Below are 11,966 nucleotides of genomic sequence, written 5' to 3' on the forward strand. Positions count from 1 at the left end.
AGCCCTGGCTGTCCTGGAACTCACTTTGTAGACCAGGCTGTCCTCGAACTCAGAAATCCGCCTGCCTCTGCCTCCCAAGTGCTGGGATTAAAGGCGAGTGCCACCACGTCCAGCTGGCCTGATCTTTTCTGAAGAGAATGGAGGAAGAGTCGATCTGGGGGCGAGGGGAGGTGGAGTGAGGGACTGGGAGGAGTGGAGGGAGGGGAGACCACAGTTGGGATATAATGTATGAAAGAAGAAATTGAACAGAGGTGTAACAGTGGGGGATGAGGAACTGGGGATAGCTACTAGAAATTCCCAGATGCCAGGAAAGCAAGAGGCTCCCAGGACCCAACGAGGGTGACATTAGCTGAAATACCCAACAAAGTGGAGGGAGAACCTATCAAGACCATATCCAGAGGTTAGGCATGGCCCGCCATTTGAGGGGCGGGGCCACCCACTCATCTCAAAAATTTTAACCCAGAATTGTTCTTGTCTAAAGGAAATGCAGGGACAAAGTGTGGAGCAGAGACTGAAGAAAAGGCCATCCAGAGACTGTCCCACCTGGGGATCTATCCCATCTGCAGACACCAATCCCAGACACTATTGCTGATGCCAAGAAGCACTTGCTAACAGGAGACTGGTATGGCTGTCTCCTGAGAGGCTCTGCTAGAGCCTGGCCAATACAGATGGAGATGCTCACAGCCATCAATTGGACTGAGCACAGGGTCTGCAATGGAGGAGTTAGAGAAAGGACTGAAGGAGCTGAAGGGGTTTGTAGCCCCATAGGAAGAACAACAATATCAACCAACCAGACCCCCACAGAGCTCCCAGGGACTAAACAACCAACCAAAGAGTACACTTGGAGGGACTCATGGCTCCAGCCTCATATGCAGCAGAGGATGGCCTTATCTGGCATCAATGGTAGGGAAGGCCCTTGGCCTGGTATAGGCTTGATGCCCCCTGTGCAGGGGAATACGAGGGTGGTGAAGTGAGAGTGTGTGTGTGTGTGTGTGAGGACCCTCATAGAAGTGGGGGAGAGGAGGGTGGAATAGTGGGTTTGTGGAGAGGAAACTGATACCAGGAAGGGGATTACATTAGAAATGTACATAAATAAAATAACCAATAAAAATACATAAAAAATAAATAAAATATAAATAAAGGTGGCCTTTCATGTGAACATTACAAGAAAACACAAAAGTCACTACTATTATTGGTTATAGTTTTATTTGTACATAATTTATTTTTAGTAAATATATAAAATATGAGCACCAAATTCATGACAGTGTTCGCCTCTGCAGAAGAGGTGGTGTGGTAGTTGCAAATGAATTTATTAGCCATTAATACTGACCAATTGCAATATAAATCTGCATTTAAAGCAAACATGTCAAAGTATAGATATTTGCTAATTTGGAGGGGAGGTAAACAAATTTTTTCACATCTTTCATATTTTTTTTATTTTTTTCTTATTTTTCTAGTAAATAAAAGAATACAAAGATAATTATACTACCATTATAGCTGATGAATTTATTACATTTTCTGAACTGGGCTAATACATAATGACATAAAGCACATAAAAATAATCAGCAAATTTTATAATATAAGCAGCTTTCAACTTTGTGTGTAATTGACAGAGAATATATATTCTGTAAATGACAGAAAAATATATTCTGTAGTAACAAAAAGTCTGAAAAAGCCAATTGCCACTGGGAAAATATCAGGGAATGCATTAAAGATACCTAATAAAATTCATTCCCAGGATTTCAATGTTTTATAGCTTAGTCTCAGGTAACTTAAAAAAAAATACTTCTAGTGCTATTTTACTCAGTCATTTTTTTCAGCTAGTAGAATTTTAATGACAAAGCTTCATAGAGACAGCTTATGAAAAAAAGACACAACCTGTTGTTCGTTAATTCAATTAAAAATACAAAGAGTAATCTAAAACTGTAGTTTTACTTTGGAATGCAAATCAAGTATAAGTGCATTATTGGTAAATAAAATATGGCAAAATAATAAATGGCTATTTTACCATAACCAAGTAAGTAGAATTTATTCCAGAAATAAAGGTTTGTTGTAATACTAAATACCTAGCTTTCTAATAAATCATGCATCAACAAATTAAAAAAAACTATATAAGTTTAATAATGGATATTGAAAAGACATTGATAAAATCAAGGAGACATTTCTAATAGTAATACTACATAAAAACAAGAACAGAAGGAATTTCTAAACATGAATAACTACTTACCAACAATCAACGACAAAGTCACACATGAAACAATAAAGTCATTCTCATAAAAATTAGAAATAGGAAAGGCATGTCTGCCATCATCATCACACAACACTGCTCTGGAAAACCCAGCTAATGTTATACTAATAAGTATAAGCATTAGAAGAAATAAAATTATCTGTATTTACATACAAAATGATTGTATATATCAAGAAAATCCAAAAGTTTCTAATTTAACATCCAATGTAACATATAGGATTAAATAAACTCATTGGATAAAAGATAAAAATATAAAATCTGTAGATTTGCTTTATTGATAAAAATAAAAAGTTACTTATAAGATGGAAAAATATTCAACTTATTACAAAATTTGATAACTGCAAAAATAAATTCCATTTGATATGAATGACCTATATGAAAAATGTTATGAAAACAAGATAAAAATATTTCAATGATCTACCAAATCTCTTGTGTGGTAAGAATATCACTATTAATTTTATTCTTGTATATAAGAATACAGAAAATTGATGCAATTCTGATAAGTATCAGACCCTTTCAAAATATCAATAAAATACATTGTTTTTTCTCTTGAAAGGATGGATGTTGAGGATAAATTATAATAAGAAAGAAAAACATAACTATTGAAAGGGAATTTGTTATTCCAGTTTCTGAAACTCATGGTCTGGTATTATGTTTAAAATTAACTTTCACTCAGAAATTTGAAAAAGAGTGATTTTTTAAAAAGTCATTTCTACAGTAGAATATGTAATGCAAAATATTTAGAGTTGAGTCCCTATATATTAGCATATGCAAAAATGAATTTCAGGTAGATAAAAATTTAAATATAATAAAGATTATAAAAGAAAAACCAAGTGAATGTTGGTATGACCTAGGTTAGGGACACCTGTTTGAAAAAGATAGGAAACTAAAAACTTATAAAAGATATAAACATTTAAAATTATAAAATTAAGTTTTTAAAATTGTAAAGTGAACAATAAAGTCAAGATTAATAACAATATAAAATCCATTAACACATGAAATAAAAAAGATTAAATGTACTTTCATTGTAGAAATTCCTATAACTTTACATGGAAAATATCAACTGAATATATATATATATATTATATATATATATAAACAAAAAACAAAGAATAGGAATTAGCACAACAAAAAAAGAGAAATATCCCAAGTAGAAAAAAATAAGTCTCATTGAGTCAGGTAAACATCAAATAATCAGGAACCCATGGAACGTTCTACTTGTCAGCATTGCAAACATCAAAGACCAGTGGATGGCAACCTTGCAATAGTTCTTAAAACTAAATATATGCCTACATAACACTTGTATAGAAATAAGAGCACCTTAATACAATAAAACATCATTATGAGTAAAAAAGGAAATAAATGCCCACCAATACCAGAATGGATACTTTTTGGCACATCTGTATGGACTGAACACTGGTGAGAGGAAGTATGAGAGTGACGGACAGAGATTGACTGTGCCATTTATCAAAAACTATATCATATGGAAGGTCAGTTTTACAAAAGCTACATCGAAGTTTCTGCTTGAGAGCAGGGAAAACATCCTAAGAAAAATGCCAAATTCTCAAACTAACGGGAAGAATTAGAAAGAGGGGGAAGGGAGCAGAAGACACGTTGCAGTTTATCTACTTTTGAGTTGTTTCGGTGAATCCAAACACTTCTTTTTTCTCTTAGCAACCAATTTAAAATTTCAATTATAAAACAAATAAAGAACAAAAGTACCAACATATACTTGAGTCAGAACTGGGAAACAGTCAATATAAGATATGGAGGCACAATAAGATTTAGCCACTCACTGTCCAGAACTTTTGACCTCAAAATTGACCTCAGAAAAACTTAATTTTGAGAACATAAAATATTTAACCTCTGATAGTTCCACACGTTTCGCAAAGAGTTCTATAAACTTACGGGGTTTTCACCAAGCCATAGACATAAATGTGAATATCATCATCAAACTTAATGAAGTAGACAGATGGCTTGGCTACCACCTGATGAATAAAGATCCCAGTTCTCTTGGACCCGTCGTCTTTGGCATGTTCCACCTGCTTGCCCACAAGGCTGTCGAGCACCTCCCCGGGCTCCTGTTCAGCTGCAGGGAAGTAGTAGTTGGAATCTGGAATGATACGCAGGTCACCATCTTTGTAGTCGTCCAGCAGGGTGTACATATAGAGAACCGGATCTTTCTCGTAGGTGATGTAAAACCAAGTATCCATGATGGGGGCTCGCGCCAACACCATACCCTTCCACTCGTCTTTCTTGCCGTGCTCACCTTCGAACACATGTCCCACTGCCTTCCCAACCAGGGAATCGGCCAGGCGAGAGTCAATGCGAGGAGAAGGAACTCTCTCAGGAAGAATCTCCAGCGCTAAAACTCTCTTATCTCTGTGCAGTTCCAGTCCGTACACACTGTCTTTGCCATCATATTTGATGATATACAGAGTGGGCTTCACGGAGACCTGCTCGAGCACAGTACCTTTCCATTGCTCCACGGGCTCATTGCCTTCTTTCCAGCCGTGTTGAATGCGGCAGCCCACGATGTTCCTATGAGTGAGGAAAGTGGGCTTACGCCTCTGCTTCTTGTGAGTGTGCCTTTTCTTCATCAGGTACGCGGACACACCATCCACCCCAGTAGGAGGCACCGTCGGAGGAGACATGGCTCGAGGCTTCGGTGGCCAAAGTAAAGCTGCTCTTTGCTTAACAAGCTGACTAACAGTCAGCAGGGTCCAACAGCAGATATTTTTCGCGATCCGAGAGACTGTATCAGTCCTCTTTTCAGATTTTGTCAGAAACGAGCTAACTGACTGGGAACTGAGACAGAGAGTGCCTCTCACTAGTGCTTTTTTCCTCCTTCAGGGAGGGGTGACTGCAATAGTGATGGCTCGAGAGAGATGGCGGGCTCCCGGGTTCGTTCTGTCCGCCCCTGGCGCCTTCCCGGACTCCCAAGCCCACGTCCCAGCCAGAATCCGCCACTTAGCTGTTGTTGTCAACGCTGCTGCGGTCGCAGAACGGCAACAGAGAAGAAGTGGACAGTTAACCTGGACCGGAGATAACAGGGATGTTTCGCGGCCACGAAAGTGCAGGCAGTAGCACGTCTCCCAGCAGTTTGCGCTTTGCGCGGCCTGGTCTTGGCAGCGCTTGTCAGCTTGGCCAATCTGCGAAACCGGGATTTTTGTTGCTTAGGGAATCCTCCTCCTCTGAGCCCGCCCTCTCCTTTCCTCCACCCCTCCCGCTTCCGTCCTGCCTTCCGCTCCTGGGGCAGCCACACTGACACAGGCTCTCTCCTTTACTCCCGTGGCCCCCCAACCGGTTCATTCCCACCAGAACCAGACAGTACAACTCCCCTCCTCCCCTGCAGGCTGTCTGCTGCCCAACTGCATACTTCACTGAGGCTCCATCTGCTTTCTATCTTCCAGGAATTCCTCACAAGCAGAAAAAGAAAAGTGAAAAAGAAAGAAAAAAAATACGTGGGGTGGGAGATATTGTATAAACAAATCTACAATTTCTTTCTTTTTTTAAGGAATTTGAAGCGGGATTGGGGAAAAGTCGTGCACAGTCCACCATGTTAACTTAAACTCTCCTTTATATTTTCTACCTGATCATTCGTCCTAACGATTTTTAGTATGTTTTTCTAAGTGGAAGGAAAATATGCTGGTATTTGCTTTCCTAAAACTGAGTGAAATAAAAAGCAAAACAAAACAAAACTAACTTTAGCCATACAAACCAGGCAAACATCAAAATGTTTATTAAGCTGATTTCTTATTAATATATCTTTCTATAATCTTATACATTTGAGAGCATACTTTTATATTTCTATACTTTTTTTTGCTTACTTTGTCACTTATATCACGAGTAGTTTCTGTCATTATTAAATATGCTGGAAACACGATTTGTTTTTCGTTTTTTTTGAGACAGGGTTTCCCTGGGTAGCCCTGACTGTCCTGGAGCTCACTCTACATACCAGGCTGGCCTCGAACTCAGAGATATGCCTCCCCCACTTTCTCTGCCTCCCAAGTACTGGGATTAAAACCATGCGCCACCATGCCAGGCTGGAAACACAATTTTTAATGGTTCCATATGTGAACATAAAGAACACAGCTCTCATCTCAAAATAAAAGATGGTTTATTCTAGAATAAAATATAAGTGACCAAGACCAAGGTCCACAACTTTAGGTTACCCCAAGTTCTATGTTCCAATGTGGTAACAGTTTCATGGAATTTTGTTGGTGTTGTTGCTGCTGTTTATTATTAACCTGTGTGTGCATGAAGTGTCTATGTTGGAAGGGGCAGAAGTGGAAAAGTGGAAATCAGAAGATAACATTGTGTAGTAACTTCTTTCCTTCCACCTTTACTTGAATTCAATGGATTGAACCCAAGTCCACAGGCTTATGCCACAAGTTCCTTTGTAAGATAAGCCTCTTACCCAACTGGCCTCATGAAATTTTTATAGCAGCAAAACAAAGAGAACTATAAATCAGGAAACTTTTAAAAGGCATCAGGGGAAGCCTTGGGTAGGCGTGTTATAGCAAACCGGAGAAACTTCTGCAGTAGGCTTCAGATACTATCTGACAGCATTCCCTGCCTTTGGGCCAGTGAAAGCCAAGGATCTGTGCACACATTCCAAAAGAACTTACCTAATAGCCGGAAGAATGGTTAGGTCGCTCACAGAGTTGAACAATGCATGACCATTTTGGGTGGGGTGAGGGTGAAGATAGTTTAAGATAATGTGACTCTGGAACTGCGACAGCTGAACTCCTCCATTATACTCATAACTGAATCAGTTAATCAACCATGTACAAAGTTCAACGTACGTGTGGCTTTTCCCCCAGAGAACTTCAGTTAACCCACACTGTTTGTTCTTAATATTCCTTCAGTGGCTCCTCATTTATCCTAAATAGTCTAAGGCAGAAAACTTAACTAATACAACGCTCCTTTCCATATATGAACTGACTAATTGGACTCGACTTTATTTTCGTTTTCCTCCCTGAAATCCAAAAGTTGGAGTTGTGGTTCCATTCATTTTTTTTTAACATAGAATAATTGGATCATATTTCCCCAACCCAACATTATGCTCTCTCTAAAAAAAAAAAACAAATCAAAACAAACAAACAAACAAAAACAATAAGACAAAAAAAAAAACCCGAATACACAAAAACATGGAGTCTCTTTTATGTTGGCCTGTCTTGAAGTATGATTTATGTACCCAGTGACACTCTATTGGAGAAAACTGATTTTCCATTTCCCAGCAGATACCAATTGCAAGTAACTCCTTGGTTAGGGATGGGATTTAATGTCCATCTCTCCTTCTAAGTGCTGAGACTTTGCGAGGTCTGAACCTGAGCAGGTCTTGTTTGTGCTATCATAGTTCTGTGAGTCTATACATCTATCAGTCCTGTTGTACCTTAAAGACACAATCTCTTTGAAATCATCCACCATCTCTGGTTGCTACAGTCTTTCTTCCACCTCTTCCTCATAGACCCCTGAGCCTTGAGGGGAGTGTTTGATAAAGGCATGCCACTTAGGACTGAGTACACTAAAATCTCTCATTTTCTGCACATTGTCCAGTTGTGGGTCTTTGTGTTAATTATCATGTATGGGTGCTGTGATGGTTTGAATACACTAGGCCCAGGGAGTAGCACTATTAGAATATGTGGCCCTGTTGGAGTGGGTGTGGCCTTGTTGGAGTAGGTGTGTCACTGTGGGTATGGGCTTTAAGACCCTCAGATGAAGATGTAGAACTCTCAGCTCTGCCTGTACCATGTCTGCTATGTTCTCACCTTGATGATAATGGACTGAACCTCTGAAGCTGTAAGCTCTTTATAAGTAACTTCTTTATAAGAGTTGCCTTGGTCATGGTGTCTTCACAGCAGTAAAACCCTAACTAAGACAGAAGTTGGTACTGGGAGTGGGATATTGCTGTGATAGGCCTGATCATGCTTTAGTTTGGAAGAATGTGGATTTGGGGACTTTGGATTTGGAAAGCAGTAGAATGCTTTAAATGGGACTTAATGGGCCATCCTAGTAGGAAATGGAAGACCTTGTTACTGAGAGTGATTTGAACTGTGCAGACCTGGCCCAAGAGGTTTCAGTGGAGAAGAACTTCAGTATGTGGCCTAGAGACTGTTTTTGTAGTATTTTGTGAAGAACATGCCTGCTTTTTGCCCTTACCTAAAGAGTCTGCCTGAGGCTAATGTGAAGAGACTCAGATTAATTGCATTGACAAAGGAAGTCTCAGAAATGCCCATCATAGTCTTTGTTCTCTGTTTAAGTCTCATAAAGAGCTTTTTGAATAAGCATTAGAAATAAGCTTAGAAAGGAAAAATATAAAATATATAGTTTGAGTACTAAAGGGACACCAGGAAGTGAAATGGAGCTGAATCCCATGTTCAAGGGTATTAAATTGGATTAAGGGAGCACTGACCGTGGGTCAAGATCCCAGCCAGCTAAATTTAGGTCCAGGCATAGTGGTACAAACATTTCATTGCAGGAGGCAAAGACAAGTAGATCTCTCAGTTCAGGACCACCCTAGAACAGAGAAATTTCTAAGTGAAGAAAAACTTAAATCCAGGTTTGGTGGACCCCCACCTTTAATCCCAGAGTTTAGGAGACAGGCATGCAGATCTCTGAGTTCAAAGTCAGTCTACAGAGCAAGTTCCAGGACAGCCAACCTTAGGCAGTGAAAGAGTTGGAAAAAGGAAGCTAGTGATAATGTAATAGAACAAGGGACCATGTTCCAGGCCCCAGAAAGCAGCAGAACTCACTCAGCAGCTTTGGCCACATGGTTCTGGCTTTAGAGTTCAGAATAGAAGGGACTACTGGGATAATTGATGCTGGTTAGCTGGAGCTAAGAAATTAGTGGTAATTAAGAAGAGATCAGTACCACTGAGGTGAAATCTTCTGGGAAGTGTTTTCTGAGAGCACAAAGAAGCTGTGTTCCAGAGATAGTCAAGGTTGTACCTCCTGCTGAAGCTGGACTTGGCAATGTTTAAGAGTCACCCAGGTGGTATGAAGGTCATGAAGAGCAGCTGACTCTTGGCACAGTGATAGGCCATGAAAGGACATTGGTGAAGGTGCAGCCTCAGTTGTAGTTAACAGCTCAGGACTGAAGGCTCCATGTAAAGGAGTTGAAGCTTGGCACCATGAAGAGAGAGCCTATTAGAGGCTATTGGTGAAACCTAGATGCAGTGGAAGACCCCAGCATATTAGAGATGCCAGTACCATGGGATGATCACCAAGAACAGAAGCATCAGTGGAGAGGATCAACCTGAGCTTAGAATGCTAAAGAGGGCAGAACTAGAGAAGTGATGTCAGCCCTTTGGAAGAGCCCAGAAGATCATGTGTAGATGCCAGACATTGAAACAAGAAGCTGTAACATTGAAGTTGCCTTGGAGACCCCAAGATATTCCAGATGTCAGAGCCGTGGGTTATATGCTGAGGAAAGCTGCTAACAGGGAGTGGAGCCCAGAAGGAAGTTGTTTGTTGCAGTCAACAAAGATGAAAAAGGAGTTGGAGATCTAAAGACAGCTTTGACATCAGACATGGAGATGCAGAGTTTGGAGTTTGCCCAGCTGGTTTCCTGTTTTGCCTTGGGGATTACAGTTAAATGATTGGATGAATCTCAGAAGAGACTTGAACTTTGGACTTTTAACATTGTTGAAACTGTTATAGACTATGGGGACTTTTGAAGTTGGACTAAATGTATTTTACATTATGCTATGTTTAGGTATGGCCCCCATAGACTCATGTTTGAACAAACCTATAGGGGCCAGGGAGTAGAATGTGATGGTCTGTATATGCTTGGCCTTGAGAGTGGCACTATTAGAGGGTGTGGCCCTGTTGGAGTAGGTGTGTCACTGTGAGTGTGGGCTTTAAGACCCTCATTCTAGCTGCCTGGAAGTCAGTCTTCCACTAGTAGCCTTCAGATGAAGATGTAGAACTCTCAGCTCTGCCTGCACCATGCCTGCCTAGATGCTGCCATATTCCCGCCTTGATAATGGACTGAACTTCTGAACTTATAAACAGCCAGCCCCAAATATATTTTGTCCTTATAAGAGTTGCCTTGGTCATGGTATCTGTTCAAAGCAGTAAAACCCTACGACAGATGCATTGCTATGTTCCTGCAGCAGAATAATAATATTGAGTTTTACCCTAGGGCTCATGATCTATTTAGATCTATTCTTGGCCACTTTAGCAGCATCAGTCATGGCTTTCATCTTATGAAGTGGACCTGAAATCCAATCACAAGGTGATTGGTTACTTCCATAACATTTGTACTGCTACTGCACCAGGATGGCTTGCAGGAAAGTCACTGTTGTAGGTCTCAGGGCTTAGAACTAGGTGCTATTGTTGATTACTTTTCTTCTCTAATAGTATACAAAGTATCTTCTAGCACCATGAATGCAAGTCAGTAAGGGTGAAGCTTTTATTTGGGAACCAGTGCAATTTTTCTGTGTTCAGTTTTTTGTTTTCCTCAGCAATCGGGCCTTACCATAACATTATGGAGAACAATCAATTGCCTTAATATTAACTTGTGATGCTTTGTGGTTCTTTGGAACCTCTTTGGCCCATGACTCTCAACAAGATTACTTCATTCATTTTTCTCCCCCATAATGTACAATGTTCAATGCATGTGTGGCTCCCCCCCCCCCAGAGAACGTCAGTTAACCCACACTGCTTCTTTTTAATATTCCTTTTTAAAAATCCAACTTTTGGATTTCAGGGAGAAAAACAAAAGTAGAGTTCAATTAATCAATTCATATTGATATTCAGAAGGTATTTTCTCCCCCATAATATGGAGATTACATTTAAATTCCTTTCATATATGTGTGTTGTTTAGGGAGTTTCGATAGTACTAGGTTTTCAAAAGCTTTTCAAAGCCCTTTATTGTTAGTTGTCCCTGTTCATATTCCTTCTTCCACTCTGCCCTCCCACCCTCCTGCCTTAATCCTCCTATTCTAGTTTCCCCTTTATATCTTTAAACAGGGTATTCTATTATCCCTTCCTTAGAAGATCTCCTCCCCCCCACTTTCATTCCTCACTTGCAACCTTAACTCTTATGGCTATTTTAAATGAAACATGTATCCAAAGCTTAATAGCTAGTACCCACACATAAGAGAAAGCCTACAATATTTGTCTTTTGGGGCCTCCATTACTTCACTCAGGATGACTGTTTCTAGCTCCATAAATTTACTTTCTAATTTTAATTGTTCTAATTTTAATTTAAAAATTCTAATCAATTTTTCTAAGTAGCTTAATATACTATTCCACTGTGTAAATATATCTATTATCCATTCTTCAGTTGATGGGCATTTAAGCTGTTTCCAATTTCTGACTATTATGAATAGAGCAGCAATATACATGAAGGAGCAGCAAGTATCTCTGGAGTAAGATACAGAGTCCTTTGGATATATGCCCAAGAGTGCTCCAGCTAGATTTTCTAATAGATGGATTTTTAACTCTTTGAGGAATCTTTATACTGATTTTTTTTTGGGGGGGGGAGTTCTTTTTTTTTTTAGATATTTTTTCATTTACATTTCAAATGCTATCCTGAAAGTCCCCTATACCCTCCCCACCCCCGCTCTGCTCCCCTATCCACCCACTCCCACTTCTTGTCCCTGGAGTTCCCCTGTACTGGGGCATATAAAGTTTGCAAGACCAAGGGGCCTCTCTTCCCAATGATGGCTGACTAGGCCATCTTCTGCTACATATGCAGCTAGAGACA

The 11,966-nt window shown here is 39.9% G+C and overlaps 1 protein-coding gene across 1 annotated transcript; it reads right to left on the reverse strand.

Moving 5' to 3' along the window:
* Positions 1-1,454: 1,454 nt before the first annotated feature.
* Positions 1,455-5,387, reverse strand: Spin4 (spindlin family member 4). The gene has a single exon (XM_021153892.1). It carries the CDS (start codon positions 4,900-4,902, stop codon positions 4,153-4,155), a length of 750 nt encoding a protein of 249 aa, XP_021009551.1. The 5' UTR covers positions 4,903-5,387; the 3' UTR covers positions 1,455-4,152.
* Positions 5,388-11,966: the final 6,579 nt, after the last annotated feature.

Source organism: Mus caroli, chromosome X (assembly GCF_900094665.2).
Source record: "Mus caroli chromosome X, CAROLI_EIJ_v1.1, whole genome shotgun sequence".
NCBI classification, from domain to species: Eukaryota; Metazoa; Chordata; class Mammalia; order Rodentia; family Muridae; genus Mus; species Mus caroli.

What these genes read in the sequence shown, in the direction of transcription:
- Spin4 (XM_021153892.1), bottom strand. Translation starts at nt 4,902, where the DNA reads ATGTCTCCTCCGACGGTGCCTCCTACTGGGGTGGATGGTGTGTCCGCG.